General features: G+C 39.9%; 1 protein-coding gene across 1 annotated transcript; it reads left to right on the plus strand.

The window, feature by feature from the left end:
* Window positions 1–1,437: 1,437 nt before the first annotated feature.
* Window positions 1,438–16,812, plus strand: LOC131727425 (AP-1 complex-associated regulatory protein-like). The gene is made up of 10 exons (XM_059018854.1): window positions 1,438–1,508; window positions 1,825–1,873; window positions 3,894–3,920; window positions 4,413–4,438; window positions 5,703–5,799; window positions 6,173–6,271; window positions 6,866–6,927; window positions 8,955–9,028; window positions 13,110–13,226; window positions 15,764–16,812. Exons 1-10 carry the CDS (start codon window positions 1,438–1,440, stop codon window positions 16,054–16,056), a joined length of 915 nt encoding a protein of 304 aa, XP_058874837.1. The 3' UTR covers window positions 16,057–16,812.
* The last annotated feature ends 6 nt before the right edge of the window (window positions 16,813–16,818 follow it).

Consider the following 16,818-nt stretch of genomic DNA (forward strand, 5'->3'; position numbering starts at 1 on the left):
CCAAATACAGGACCATTCTGGAAGAAAACCTGATGGAGTCTGCAAAAGACCTGAGACTGGGACGGAGATTTGTCTTCCAACAAGACAGTGATCCAAAACATAAAGCAAAATCTACAATGGAATGGTTCACAAATAAACATATCCAGGTGTTAGAATGGCCAAGTCAAAGTCCAGACCTGAATCCAATCGAGAATCTGTGGAAAGAACTGAAAACTGCTGTTCACAAATGCTCTCCATCCAACCTCACTGAGCTCGAGCTGTTTTGCAAGGAGGAATGGGCAAAAATTTCAGTCTCTCGATGTGCAGAACTGATAGAGACATACCCCAAGCGACTTACAGCTGTAATCGCAGCAAAAGGTGGCGCTACAAAGTATTAACTTAAGGGGGCTGAATAATTTTGCACGCCCAATTTTTCAGTTTTTTATTTGTTAAAAAAGTTTGAAATATCCAATAAATTTCGTTCCACTTCATGATTGTGTCCCACTTGTTGTTGATTCTTCACAAAAAATTACAGTTTCATATCTTTATGTTTGAAGCCTGAAATGTGGCAAAAGGTCGCAAAGTTCAAGGGGGCCGAATACTTTCGCAAGGCACTGTATGTATTCATTGATTTATGTATTTATTTTTCAGTGAGAGTACTGCAGGAAAAGAATGTTGCCTTCTGCCCCCCCCCCCCCCCTCAGAAAAAAAGTATATAATAGAAATAAACAAAAGAAAAATGTGCAGAATTTGATGGAGCCTACTGTAAATAGTGTGTGCATTTTGGTAGAAAAACAGTACAAAAAGCAGAGAAAACTGACCGGTTATACATGTCCTTTAAAAATCTGGGGTTCAGCAGTTACAAAACTGAAAGAACGTCAAGAAAAATCATAACTCCACAACAATAGTTGGCAATTATTTCATATCTGTGATGCAACAAACTAAAACACTTGTACATTAGGAGTTGGATTCAGTTGATAAGGAGTGGAAAAAACCAGGCAGACGCTATTTTTATATTTGAATAACTCCCAAGTATTGCTTATTATAGTTGTACTCTTAGTATGTTATTTAAATGTACTAGCAAATGTGTTCTGAAAGGAACATTTCCTTAAAGTATGTTATACATTTGTTGAGGTGAGGTCACAGGGAACCTTCTGTGTATCTTGAAGAATTTAGTGAACCCGTCAAGCTAGAAAAACTTTGCATCACCTAGTAGAATATTAGGATGCAGACATAATTTAAAAAAATAAAAATAAAGAAACCTATTTGAACGTAATTTTGATATTTTATTTAACATCATGCAATCTAGAAACTACAAAATGGTATCTCAAAAGTCTACTGGAAACTACAATAGTAGTACAGTGTTTTGAAATGCCACATTTTTCAATTTGTGGAAAACTACAAAGCGATATGTATCCAACACATTAAGAAAGCAATGGCAGCGATACAGGTGGCAAAATGCCTCGCGTGCCGCGCCACGCCTGTCAGTCCCGGGCTTTAGGCATGGTCCAGTGCCATGCTTTTTATTGGTATTGACAAATTTAACAGCGTGTTGTTATCTGCTTAGTAGGGAATATTGATTGTAAATCTTGACTACTACAGTAATTAATGTGGCGTTCAGTGCAAAAGAGCTGGCTAAAGCCTTCACGATAACTTTAACAAAGAAACTGATACTGCTGATTAGATATGGTCTTCAGACATGTGTTGCCGCACATTTGGAAAATACATCTTCATTGAGCAGGATTTATTTATTCAAAAAGTGTTTGAAATCCCAACATTCAATATGACAGAATGTAATGTTAACTATTGCCGATGTACAGTAATCTCTTTTTTTCTCTATTGCAGTGCCAAATACTTTAGAACCAGTTCTACTGGAGAGCACTTTACCATAGAGGTACAGTATTTTTACATTTATACATATATACATACATACATACATACACACACCGTTGTAGTCAAAAGTTTACATACCCCAGTGGAAGTTTATAATTCCTAGAAATTTCTCAAACAAAGAATTTTAGGAAAAATCTTTTGTAGCAAAAGTTTTGCTTTTGTGGATGATGGAAAAAAAGTTACAAGAAATAGATGTCTACAATTATTTATTTCAGCAATTTTTCTGTAAAACTCCAGAAATGCTAATTCAAAAGTATTCTTACCTTTGATGCTGTGATATTATTGTCTACAAGGTGCTAGAAATTTCTATTATCAAGAAGTACAAGACTCATGGTACTGTCACAACGCTCCCTCGGTCTGGATGAAAGAAAGTTCTTTCACCAAGAACAAGTAGAAGAATTGTGAGGAAGGTTAATAACAATCCGAGATTGACTGCCAAAGATATTCAAAGTGAACTGGCTGCATGTGGGACTGGGGTTTCCATTTCAACCATAGATCAAGTATTGCATGGTGAAGGTCTAAGACAAATAGTGGTGTCAGCACAGATTAATAGTGACAATAAAAGAAAAGCTGTTACAGGTAGATGGTGTACAAAAATAAAATGTATATCCATTCAAGAAAAAGAGAAACGGTTGACAAAATCTATTGAAGACTGTGTATTATTTTAAAGTAATAATCCAAACTGTCACCATTAATGACATATTACTTGTCATGTCATAGCATCAGTGCTGCAATATACAGATGATATTTTACAGAAGAGACCACTTCCCACATAGCCAAGCACTGAATCATTGAACAGTTGGAAAAATAAAGGCTTTCTGAAAACAATCAATTCTTCTTGCTCGTTCAAATGAGAGAAGTTCTAGTTATTGCTTCTGCAGTTGAACTTTGTTCAATATATTTCTTACAGTATGTCCTTATCACATCAGCCAGGATATATCTCACGTTTTAATGTATATTTTTAATAGGTTTTAAACTTCTAATACAATATTTTAACCCATGGTTTACCATGGAAATTTTGCGGATTCTAAACTTTGTATGACTGGATAATATTAATTTAAGTTGAGTCAATGTTATAAGGGACATCCATACAGTAACAAACATCAATTTGCATATCACTCACCTAAGATTAATGATTGTTTTCACCAAAATCAACAAAGTAGATGTGGACCACTATATCAATGCGCAAGTGCTGTTTTATAGCAAAAACATCAGAACCTTTATCTTTGTCAGTTTGTAAACTTTTTAGAGCCTAATTTGAATAGAAAAATATTTTTTCTTAATAGTTTTTTAAACTGTTAATGGCAAATGAGACATTTTGACTGAAATGCCTTTAAGGGTTCACTGTAAAATGTATCTTAGCGTACATTAATAATAATAATAATAATAATAATAATAATAATACAGTGGATCACGCTTAATGTCCCGCTCATTGAAATGTCCCAGCCAGAGTATCATGGGAGACAATGGGGAAAAAAAATTCCTGATAATATCACTGCAGTTATTAACACACTCCACTTAATATTAATCAAATTTCTAAGCTATTCAACTGTTTTGCACCCCACTTAATATCATTTCAAACTGCCTGCATGATTTCCTAGTCATGCAGCGACTGCTGGCTGTGCAGCATCTGTTCTCACTTCGGTGTTTAGTTTCAAATTAAATTGGAAAAGTGTTAGAATGAAAAAGACTTGGACAAAAGCTGAAATAATTGCTCTATCAGACCAGTGAGAACATTTCATTTTGGGAAATGACTTGCATATAAATAGGTTGCTGTTTTGGAGCAATTATTTTTTCATAAAATTATTACTAGTACACTGTATTAACTGATATAACATTATAGACAGGTTAACTAAACTGCATATCATATTGACCAAAATTATATTGTGGAGCAAAACGTGCCATGCTTTTTTATAGCTGGTTATGGCCACCGCTGTATCTTAATAGTTGAATGTGTCTTTGTACTTGCTTCTGCCTGTTGATGACATGCTAATTAAATATTGTTCTTCTTCTCTTTGCAGTTTGAGAATCTTGTAGAGAGCGATGAGGTAGGTGGTTTCTCCAGGGGTTGAACAAGTAGTTTAATGTTTCAAGTCTAAAGGCACTTAAATAGATTACTTAGCTGTATAGTGTATCGTCAGAGATTTACTGTAAGTAACAAAACAGTGAAGAAGAGGGTCTCTGATTTAGACTCAACAGGACTTCTGCAGCATCAAGTGACATCATAATGTGCACGTGCTTCAGTGCAGGGCACATGGTGTTTCTGTAAGATTTCTTGTTTGGGTGTTTGTTAGGCACAGGATGTGATCCTTGATTAGTGATTGTTAATAGATCTCTGGGTTGCCACACCAATGGTAACAGTGTACTGTAAGCGCCAGGCTTCTGTCATTGCTGGATGGAGTGACTCACAATGACTTTCAAATCCTGTCTGCCAGCTGATACAGGCTTAGACAGCTCGTGTAGAAACTCTTAAACTGTATGTCAGAGCAAATTCCTTATTTTATCTTCTTTTACCTTTTTTTTTTTTTTTTTTTTGACAGGGCGAGAGTCCAGGAAGCAGCCTAAGGTTTGTGTATGAATGATACAATTGGATTGACTTCAAAGAAACCCAAAAAGACCAACTGAGATACAACAATATGTGTTTTAATATGTGTCTACTTGTATTTTAAAGATGAATATACTTCATTTGTATAATGTTTGTAATTACTCTGTGCCAGGAATGTACATTCACAGTTCATGAGATGGCTCTGGCTACTTGTACATTAACTGATCTAGTCTGTGTTACATATTCCTACGGTAAAAGTTCTCTGTGGTCAATGCACCTTTCAATGCTGCACACCTCTAACTAGGTCTAAGAAAAACACTCCTTTTAAAATGATGTGTAATACCAAGAGATAAGCATTCCAAAACTTCAAATAAACAACTCCTTTATTTATTAGAATATTGTTTTATTTTCTCCTTGTTCAATACACTTTTTTGCTTATCTATATCAAAGTGAATACAACACAATATTTAAGTGATTGTAAACATCACACATGTGTAAAGGGATTGTAAAAGAACACTTTGAAAATGTCATTTAAAGCTATTTACCCTTTAAATATTTGTTACTCAGGAATCTGTTAGCTGAGAGCTGATGAAGGGGCTTTGTGTACAGATGCACCTACATCAAACTTAAACACAGTGCCAGGCTAAAGCACAGCAAGAGCCCCTCAACACCAGGCTTTATTGGGCTGTTGACCACACGCCAACTAGAGGCGTAGTGTCGTGGTTCTGTGTTCCATTATCTGTAAGCCCTGACAGAAGACACATGCAGTAGTTATATGAACTGTTACTAGAAATTACCTGAAAGGTCAAAGGCTGTAATTCTGATATAAATCACTTTTTGTTGTAAGGAAAGATGTTTTCTGAATTGTTTGAGTGTAAGCAGGTGTGTCTTTTCCAAATTTCTGTTGGTACAGCACTGTAACAAACTTTGCCATACCAGGAACACCAGACAAATTGCCTTGATGGAAATGTTGGTTAGTAATGAAGCCGCTGCATTGAGGGAGGTGGTTGCCTGGGCATCCTCTGTAATGCCCCTTGTTTTATGGAGATCCTTCTGATTTCCCGTAGTTGTTGCTGAATAGTTGCACACAGTAAGTCTAGTGGACCACGTGACAAAGGGGTTTTCTAATTTCCTTTTTTTTCCTGAATGTTTTGGCTAGTCTGTAGATTCACGGGTATCAGTCTTCTGCTGGGGTTATGTTAATGATAACCAAAATATAATAAAATGAGAAAGAAAATGTCCTCTTTTAAGCTTTTAAAACCCACTGATTATTCTCTTTTTCTAGACCGCTAAGTGAAGAAGAAATTGGACATCTTAAAGAAAAGCGGTATAATGCAATCGCAGAAAATCAGAAGACAGCAGACGAAAAGCTTCACTCTGAGGTATTTTTTTTTTTTTGTGAGAAGAGATACAGCTTCTCTCAAATATATTATCACTTACTATGTAAACTCTGTTATATTCCACAATAAATTACACCACTGACTTTTTTTCTTAAAATGATTGTTTTGTCAAACACATATTATTTTATTTTGATACAACATTAACATTTCAGATCAAAACTGACACTTGGACCACTGAATGCCAGTCTGATTTAACATCAAACATCAAACCCATCTGGCAGGCTTTTCTGTTTTTATTTTGCTTTGTTTTTACAGAACCGGATTTCTATATTTCAGTTGCTTTGTTTTCATTTTGCTTTTTCAGCTAGAGAGGATTCTGATTTTGTTAACCCCTTATTGTTTCGTTCATGCACAGTTAGCTGCACAGGAGGAGAAGTTAAGGATAGAAGAGGAGGCTTTTTACGCTGCCCAGCGCGAAGCTGCCAGGGCAGCAATACAGAGCAAGCTTCTGGAGGTGAGGGGATTCAGAACGCCCCATTTCCTGTCACTGTTTCACACTCCAGTCTGTCAGTGCCTTTTTACCTTTTAATTTGGAATCTTGTGTTGACAACAGTGCATCTCAAGCTGTATCATGCTTGGTGTAATTGTGGTTGAGTCCAAAAGTCTTATTGCATCAGATTCAGCAGTAAATAAAATGAACACATACAGAAACACAGTTTGTTTTTGTTTTTTTTACAGATCTAGAGCTGTTGCTGTCATTCGCGCCTTCATTTTCTCCTTAATTTGGTTTTGCAATTTGTTTACTATTATTTTAAACCTACATTCAATCATTTTAATTTGTGCTTGATTGCCAGATTATGAGCTTTAATAAGCCTGGTTTTAGTTGGACCTTTAATACCTTGCTTTAACAAGCTTTGTGAATATGTGTTTTCTTTTCTATGGTTGTGGGGTCGTCTACAGTTCGCTGGTCCCTGTTTTCACAATTGAGGTAAAACTGTAAATGAAATGCTTGTTTCAAGTGGGGGACCAGCAAATTGTAGGTGTCCCCAGTTCTGCACACGTATGCATGTCAGTGTGTATTGTAAGTGCTCTTTTTGTTTGGAAGCAGCATAGGCTCCACAAGATGAAACAGAGGCCACAACTTGCTGGGAGTGGGGATTACCAAAAAAGGTAAACTGGCTTTGATAAAAATTACAGGAGGGTTTGGGATGCTGTTGCGTGAAAGATGTGTTCTTTCGTTCTTCATCCTATGCACTAGCTGCACATTTCAATATTTTTTTGGTCATGTGAAAGGGAATTACTTTTATGATCCCTTTTAAAGTTATTACAACATCTATTAATTTTATACAGTAGGTCTCAAATGTACAGGTATGAAAGAAACGCCAAACAACTGTCTGGTACTACACTAGGTTAAAGAAAATGGTTCACAGGCCATTCTCTTGGACTGTCTTGTACTTCCTGGTTCATTTCACCAGGAGAATGGAATTGTCCCCACCCCTTCACTGGCATCTTACCTGTCAACAGTCAGTCAGCTGCTTCTCCAATTGACTGACATGCTTTCAGCCAGTAACATGCTTTGACGCAAAAGACGCTGTTGAGGTGAAATGACCCAGGGAATGCAAGTGCAAACAGATAGCCAAAGAATAACGCATAGAAACTGATAGCTTCTTTTAATCTAAAGTAGAACCATAAATCATGTTTTAAAATGACAATACATGTGTGCTATAACATCTGTTTATTGTAAAACGGCACATTTGAGACCTATGTAGCTAATGGAAGTGCAAAATGGCTAAGATTTATGGAATTATTTTGTTGGCTACAATTTTGTCAGGTTTTAGAGGTTAAGTAATTAATGGATTAATACCTAAATTGAAGTGTAATTGGTGGAATTAAGTAATTGAGGGTATGGTTGTATCAAATACCTGGGCTGGAATGTTCCTCGATGTGCACCACTGCTTTAAGTGGTGCAAGGTCGAGGGGCACAGAAACTGAATCATTCATGTTATCTTTTTGGCCACTGGGTGCCACTGTTGCTCCTAAATTGGCCAGCCAAAGTACATTCTTACTACCCTACTTATGAGACACTAGGCCCTATTCAAAACAAATTCAATTGTGAGTTATTTCATTTTTTTCAGTCTGGTTTAAGGAAGTTTGACATTCATTAAACTATCCTGTAGCTAAAATGCCAACAAAAGTTTAGAACACAAAGCGTTATATTAAAAATGTAATCTGTAAAACACTTTAGTTGATCACAGGTTTAAATAAATATTTAACATAACATTTTTACATGCACAGTCAATTATCATTAACACGAATTTCAAGGGACCAGCAAAACAAATCATTTATGAGTAATTCATATGATGTGCAGTCCAAGCCAAATGCATACTGTCAGTTTTTCTTGATGTTACAAATTTCAGTTACAGAACAATGAAAAGTATTATAAATGTAAAAGTACTGTGCATTTTATTAAAAAATACAGTTGTAACTTGTGAACTTTTAAAAAGTATACAATGCAAATGAACTGCATTTGAAATCTGCATGTCCAATTCTGATCACAGCGTAACCAACATCAGGGTGTTGAGCAAATTGGACATGCTGGCAACTTGCATCCACATTTTGCTGTTCAATGACCTGTATTCTTGCATCCCTGTTTTTCAAATTGATTGACAAAGTGTTCGCGGGAATGTTAAAATCTGCAGCAACATCTTGTAGGGTGGTGCATCATCCACCGCTTTCATCGCCTCCACTTTTGTCTAATGGATAGTGCACGTTCTTGTGCTGCTACATGAAAATGGCATTGATGCATGAGCACTATAGCAATGCATCATAGGATCAGTAGTTCCAAAACAGCACTAAAATATAGAACAGAGGCGCTAATCTGGATGCAAGTGAATACATTTCCCAATATCCTTTGCACTCAGCTGTTCAAACTAGGACAATTTAGTTTTATTCAAATTTTTCTACCCTAGAGGGGCTCCAAAATAATTTGCATTAACAGGAAATTTGTGTTTAGTGAATTTGTATTATAAGAAGTAATTTACAATAAGCGACAGCTAAATTTGTCCGGGACTGTGTTCAAAATTTGTAGCATCAGGACATTTGTTTACTCCGAGTTTGATAACGAGATTGACTATATATCCTGAACTCAGGCTTCTTTCTGTGTATGTAGCATTTTAAAATGTAGTTTTTTTGTGCAGTTTAGCAGCAGGGGAGGACTTTGAAACCTATCTGCGGAATGTAAAGGCTCAGTCAGAAGCCTTCAGGAGCAGTAGTAAGTCATTCATCTTTTGTATCTGTTTCTTGGAAGAGTAAAGGTTGGTTTATACTTCTCTCGTAGACAAAAGCCGTACATCAGCTGCAGACACTTCTACGGGTGCGCCAAAAGGACTGAAGCACCCCCGAGTTCGCAGACTTTTTGACGCAGCAAAGTGGTCATAGCTGTCGTCATACTTTCAGCCAGTCTGCGTTGCTGCCGGTATCGACTTGTGACTAGGGTTGCCAACAGGCTCCACAATCCCGGGACACTTTGAATGAAGTGACTGTGTAAATTGGCTCATATATAATTTTATGAGCAGCAAACTGATCAACTGTTCTCCATACTGCCTCCGATCAGACGTATTGAACAGCTGAGCAACGTTACTGATTTGATGGGGAAAGTAACTGCATACAGAAAATAAATAGTGATGTTAACTTATTAGTGACTCAAATATATAAAAAGAATAACAATAATACAAATAAAAATACATTGTATTCATTGTTTTTGTTATTATTATTATACAAGTGGTTGCTGCGCATGGTAGCCTATGTAAGCACCAATATTCATTTTAGCAAATGTTTAATTACCCTTTAATTTCATTCAGTTTAGAGGCAAGTTTAAAATCCTGTTCTGTTGTTCATGTTTATGAACTTCTTCTGTTAAGTGTTTCTCAAAAACTTGCTCTGTCGTGCTTCACTGGCTTGCGACCATGCGACAAATATTGGATTTTTTTATCATCCGATCCTGTGCGTTTTGCAGTCGCAGACACACAAGAAAAGGCTGTACGACTTTTCAAAAAAGACGCAGCTCGCGGCAGTGCTAATTATGTCATTCCGACTGTCGGAGACCACTGACTCAGTCGGAAGTATAAACCAGCCTTCATGGTAAGAGGTTATGGCCCTGGGTGACAAGAGAGCTAATTCTGTTTAGTTTAAAATTACAAATACTGCATTTGTGTATGTTTTAAATACTGTACTTGATAGTTATAACTTGCTTAAAGGAATCAGCCAGTTACCATTACAGTTTTGTCCCAATTCCAGTACATCTTATCCTGTGTACAGATGTCATCCTGTTGTAGTTCCTGAGTACAGTATGTGTTTTTGTGGTTAATATGGAGCATGTAGGGTGTCATTTTGCACAGTTTGAGCAGCCAGAACCACCCAAACTGCATGGGATGACCCCTCTTATACAATATAGACACCCTACACAACATATTAACTTGTAATATCAGTTTATGTTTTTAACAAAAAAATATGTCATGCAGTAACTTCAAATTCAGTTTTTCTTGTATTATATTATTTGAAAACTATATATATATTGTAAACGATTCACACCCACTCGGGTTCGTTGCCCCTTTAAGAATAGACCCGGCACACAGAAATGGATTTTTCCAAGCGCGTTTGCGCAATTTTTTAATAAACAGAAAACACAACAAATACAAAAATCAAAATAAACACCTAGCTCCTCTTGAGCACTAACTCGACTTTCAGGAACACCCTGACTAACGCGGGACAGCTAAGCTGTTTTCCCGTCCTTCCTAAACACACTGGTTTCAAACAGCACTTACTTTTTCTTCATTTGGCTACTCGGAGACAGCGCACCTACTGCCTCCTTCCACTCAGCAGCCCCGAGCAGACTGCTTGCACTCCTTTTAAACTCCCGCACCTGAGTCTAATTTTAATAATGCCCAGGTGCGGATAATAATTAATAATCAAACAATTAAACAAAACAATAAGCAAATCAATTGAAACAATAAAGCAATACAAATCCAACAAAAAGGTGCATTCCCACAAGTTTTTCTTTGCAGGGAGGTTTTAACCCCCTCCCTGCCGTCTCTCACAACCCGCTATATTACATATCCCCCCCCTTGTCTTTCCAAGACACCGGCCATGAGACGGCCACCTCCTCCCCTAAAACACAACCACCCACCCTCGAGTCCATAAATGTCAATTTTCGCCCTCCTCCACGGGCGAACTCGAGGGTGGATCGGTCCACGTCCTGGGTCAGCCAGGTAGGGACCGCGCACCGGCGACGAGGGACCCCACCGGTTTGTCAGGGGCGACCGGCACGACAACCGGGGCACTGGAGGCTGCAGTAGCGGGCAGAGGTCTGCAGCTGGGACCCAGTGCAGCGACGTCCGGTCAGCAAGGGGGAGCGACGTAGCGACCAGGGGGAGCGTACGCGACGTCTGGGAGCAGCACAGCGACGTCTTAATGTCCGGGAGGAGCGGAGCAGGGGACCAGGTGGAGAACTGTGCCCGATCCTGCCGACTTCTGGGCTCCAGGTCAAGTGAAGGGAGGTCCAGGCTAACCGACAGGGTGTCCAGGAGCAAGGGGTAAGGGACTGGACGCAGCGACGCCGGACTGGACCGTAGGGGTGGTGGTCGGGGCTGTGGTGGAGGTACGCTTTTCACCTCCTCCCTAGGCTCCGGAAGCGGCAGCTCCTCCCCTCTGGGCTCTGGCAGCGGCAGCTCCTCCCCTCTGGGCTCTGGCAGCGGCAGCTCCTCCCCTCTGGGCTCTGGCAGCGGCAGCTCCTCCCCTCTGGGCTCTGGCAGCGGCAGCTCCTCCCCTCTGGGCTCTGGCAGCGGCAGCTCCTCCCCTCGGGGCTCTGGCAGCGGCAGCTCCTCCCCTCGGGGCTCTGGCAGCGGCAGCTCCTCCCCTCGGGGCTCTGGCAGCGGCAGCTCCTCCCCTCGGGGCTCTGGCAGCGGCAGCTCCTCCCCTCGGGGCTCTGGCAGCGGCAGCTCCTCCCCTCGGGGCTCTGGCAGCGGCAGCTCCTCCCCTCGGGGCTCTGGCAGCGGCAGCTCCTCCCCTCGGGGCTCTGGCAGCGGCAGCTCCTCCCCTCGGGGCTCTGGCAGCGGCAGCTCCTCCCCTCGGGGCTCTGGCAGCGGCAGCTCCTCCCCTCTGGGCTCTGGCAGCGGCAGCTCCTCCCCTCTGGGCTCTGGCAGCGGCAGCTCCTCCCCTCTGGGCTCTGGCAGCGGCAGCTCCTCCCCTCTGGGCTCTGGCAGCGGCAGCTCCTCCCCTCTGGGCTCTGGCAGCGGCAGCTCCTCCCCTCTGGGCTCTGGCAGCGGCGGCTCCTCCCCTCTGGGCTCTGGCAGCGGCGGCTCCTCCCCTCTGGGCTCTGGCAGCGGCGGCTCCTCCCCTCTGGGCTCTGGCAGCGGCGGCTCCTCCCCTCTGGGCTCCGGCAGCGGCGGCTCCTCCCCCTCTGGCTCTCGGGACAGTAGCTCCACCCCCTCTGGCTCTCGGGACGGCAGCTCCCACTTTTGTAGCAGCCGCTCCAGTTCCGTTGGCTCCCGCTCTTGTATTATCAACGGGGCCCCGCCCAGCTCCTGTCTCTGCCTCTCCATCTTCTTAATCTGCTCCACCTGAGCAGCAGTGTTTTTATTGAACATCTCAATTAATTCTTTAAAATCCATTTGGGTCTCCAGGGGCGCCCACAATCGCTGCCACCAAATGTAAACGATTCACACCCACTCGGGTTCGTTGCCCCTTTAAGAATAGACCCGGCACACAGAAATGGATTTTTCCAAGCGCGTTTGCGCAATTTTTTAATAAACAGAAAACACAACAAATACAAAAATCAAAATAAACACCTAGCTCCTCTTGAGCACTAACTCGACTTTCAGGAACACCCTGACTAACGCGGGACAGCTAAGCTGTTTTCCCGTCCTTCCTAAACACACTGGTTTCAAACAGCACTTACTTTTTCTTCATTTGGCTACTCGGAGACAGCGCACCTACTGCCTCCTTCCACTCAGCAGCCCCGAGCAGACTGCTTGCACTCCTTTTAAACTCCCGCACCTGAGTCTAATTTTAATAATGCCCAGGTGCGGATAATAATTAATAATCAAACAATTAAACAAAACAATAAGCAAATCAATTGAAACAATAAAGCAATACAAATCCAACAAAAAGGTGCATTCCCACAAGTTTTTCTTTGCAGGGAGGTTTTAACCCCCTCCCTGCCGTCTCTCACAACCCGCTATATTACAATATATATTTATTTAATTATTATTTATTTTTTTATTTTTTTAAATGAAGTTGATAGGTTGTTGCATGAATGCACCTGTAATTACAAATCATATTATTGTTCCTCTCAGGAGTCACCTCTGAGACAATTATGACTCCAAACACAGAAAGTAGCTGTGACTTCACAAACAAAACCAGATCCACCAATGATGACACATCGCTGGACCTGGAGTGGGAGGATGAAGAAGGTAAACTGAGCATTTGATTTATGTTGTTGTTGTAGTGTGTATATATATATATATATATATATATATATATATATATATATATATATATATATATATATATATATATATATATAAATATATATATATATATATATATATATATATATATATATAGTGGTTTCTACCAATAATGTCACATTGTGTTGAATTACATGTAATCTATGCAGTTTTTCAAACAAACGTTTTTTATTCAAAGCTGTAGTGGTTAAACTGAACACTGTTATATGAGGAGGAGGTTAAATGTCAGCAAAACTTGCAAAGAAAATGTAAAAAATGAAATGTACTGGTTGCTTAAGTATTCAGCCCCTTAAGTCAGTACTTGGTAGAAGCACCTTTTGCAGCAATTATTGCTATGAGTCTTTTTGGATAGGTCTCTACTAGCTTTGCACAGTAGGATGGTGACATTTTTGCCCATTCTTCACGGGAAAATTGCTCTAGTTCTGATAAGTTTATTGGGGATCGATGATGGACTGCAATCTTCAAGTCTCGCCATAAATTTTTAGTTGGATTCAAGTCAGGACTTTGACTGGCCACTCAAGAACATTATCTTCTTGTTCAACCACTCCAATGTGGCTTTGGCTTTGTGCTTTGGGTCATTGTCCTGCTGAAATGTGAATTTCCTCCCCAGTTTCAGAGTCTTGGCTGACTCAAACAGGTTTTCCTCAAGGATTTGCCTGTACTTTGCACCATCCATTCTCTCCTCTATCCTGACAAGCTTCCCAGTCCCTGCTGAAGAGAAGCATCCCCATAACATGATGCTTCCACCTCCATGCTTGACAGTTGGGATGGTGTTGACTGGGTGATGTGCAGGCTTGCGCCAGACGTAATGCTTGGAATTTAGACCGAAAAGTACAATTTTTGTCTCGTCTGACCACAAAACCTTTTTCCACACGTGTGCAGTATCATCTACATTCTTTTTCGCACACTCCATACGTGCTTTAAGATGAGACTTTTTAAGTAATGACTTCTTTCTTGCCACCCGTCCATACAGGCCAGCTTTGTGTAAGGACTGGCTTATTGTTGATGTGTGAACACTGACTCCCATCTCAGACACAGAACTTTGCAGATCTCTCAAGGTCATTGTTGGCTTCAGAGTGACATCCCAAACCAGTTTCCTGCTTGCCCAGCTGCTCAGTTTGGGAGGGCGACCTGATCTGGTTAGTGTCTAGGTGGTATGATGCATCTTCCACTTCTTAATGGTGGACTTCACTGTGCTGAGAGGGAGAATCAGCGCTTTTGAAATTTTCTTGTACCTTTCTCCTGCTCTGTGCCTCCTCTACCACTTTATCCCTGACTTGTTTCGAAAACTCATTGGTCTTCATGGTAGCTTTGTTGGATCACTATGTGAGTTGCAGCTTGAAAGTCTTTTTATATACCTGAGGGAAATTATCTCCAAGTTAAACCACTTTGAGTACACACAGGCTGAAACTATTTCACTAATTCTGTGACCTTTCAAACAAATCATTTGCACCTGAGCTGATTTTAGGGCTGCAATAGCAAAAGGGTTGAATACTTATGTAACTGAGATTAATCTGTTTTTCTCTGTAAATCTTATTTATTTATATTCTATATGCATTTTTTAACTGTATCAATGTGGAGTAGTTTGTGTAGATTCTACATGTAAAGTCTAATTTGAAAGAGCCGTGGAGTATGTTCAGGTGCCAACACAGTGTGAAAACTTTGCGGCGGGGTCAATACTTCTGCAAAACACTGTGTGTATGTATGTATGTGTGTGTGTGTGTGTGTGTGTGTGTATATATATATATATATGTATGTGTGTGTGTGTGTGTGTATATATGTATATATATATATATATATATATATATATATATATATATACATACACATACACACACACACACACACACATACACACATACATACACACACACATACATACATACCAGTCATTTACCAGGTTACTCGTACCAGCACGCTGCTGAAGGCACAAGCCGAAACCTACATCATCTACATCCCTTAATTTCTTATAAGATTTTGACTTGTATTTAGAGTGTTAACCACAGTAATTTGAGTAAATTTGTCTAAGCCTGTATAAAATCTAGCTTGTTTTATTTGGCGGTCCCCAATCCTGTTACTGACAAGGCAACTAAAATTAAATGTGAGCCCTAAAACCAGGATATATAATCCATGTAGTCTTTGGAAATGAAAAGCTAGAACGGTGTCACATATTCTTTAACAACTTTAAAATGATTTGTCATATTGACAGTATGAAATAAACCAGTAAATAAATCTGTATTAAACAGTATTATTAGTTTTCAAGACCAGTTTTATGTAGTTATTTACAAATAATATGACGTACCCTTATTACTGGGGATGCTTTGTTTTTGTTCACTAAAACTCCCATTTCTAGTTTTTATGAAGTATACACATGTTGAATAGTAATACTGAACACTGATTGCATATTGCATATGTAAGTGTAGTGACGGTCAATGCCTGTTGTGGTCAGGTTTTTAACTTGGATTCCTTTTTTTTTGAAGGGATGAACAGAATGATTCCAGTGAGGGAACGATCTAAAACCGAGGAGGACATACTCCGAGCAGCACTGAGACCCAGCGCTAGGAGAACAGGCAGCAACCCCACGTCAACCTCCGACGATTCCAATGGACTGGAGTGGGAAAACGATTTTGTTGGGACCCAGATTGACGACAATGGCAATTCTGAATATGCAGGGTTTGTGAACCCAGTTTTAGAACTCTCCTCCTCCAGTGACTTGCAAAAGCCTGATAGCGACCAGCAAGATAGATCGTGTAAACAGACAGGAGTTGTTTGAAGTGTAATCAAACTGTTAAACTGTTGTCCTATCAGTTGTTTTTTTTTTTCTTAATTTTGCTGGGTAATTACCGGGTCTGCAATATGCAGGTTGACAGAGTGCGTCTGTTGCACAAAAGCGCTCTGAACTAAGTGCAATTTGGGGTTTCAACCGTCTTCCATGGTTGGCAAAAAACATTTGTGTTATTACCCAATTTCATACTCCTACATTTTCTAGTGATACCAAGACAGCACACCAACCTGTATCCTGCAAGTACTGGTTTCATTTTGGTCAGTGAGAAATTAATGTAAAATTTATTGCCTAGCACAGTTGTCTGATCTACATAGAATCAGATTAAGGATTTTGTGGTTTATAATATGAAAAGATTCCTGTGTGTCTTCTCATTTAAATCACCCATAACCAACCCCTAGTCACACCCAGGATCATTCAAATCCTACTACTTCAAATATAAAACATTTCAACTGTAGATCTGGAAGTGTTTTATAAATGGCTTTATTGCAGGGAAGACAATGTATTTATGATTATGGAAACTTGATTTTTCTAACTTTGTATCCATTCCAATGCTCTATATGGTAAACTTACCTTAAATTATTGACTTCATTGATGTGAAAACACTGGGTTTGTCAAGGTGGTTTCTGTAAATATTTGTGCAGCCTCATCATTGAAGCAAAAGAAAAAAATGTTTTTAATTGTTCACTAACATGCCTTGGTATAATTATTTTTAAGTTGAAGGTGTGACCAAGAAAATGTATTTGTTTTAGC

This window comes from Acipenser ruthenus, unplaced genomic scaffold (assembly GCF_902713425.1).
Source record: "Acipenser ruthenus unplaced genomic scaffold, fAciRut3.2 maternal haplotype, whole genome shotgun sequence".
In the NCBI taxonomy this organism is placed as follows: domain Eukaryota; kingdom Metazoa; phylum Chordata; class Actinopteri; order Acipenseriformes; family Acipenseridae; genus Acipenser; species Acipenser ruthenus.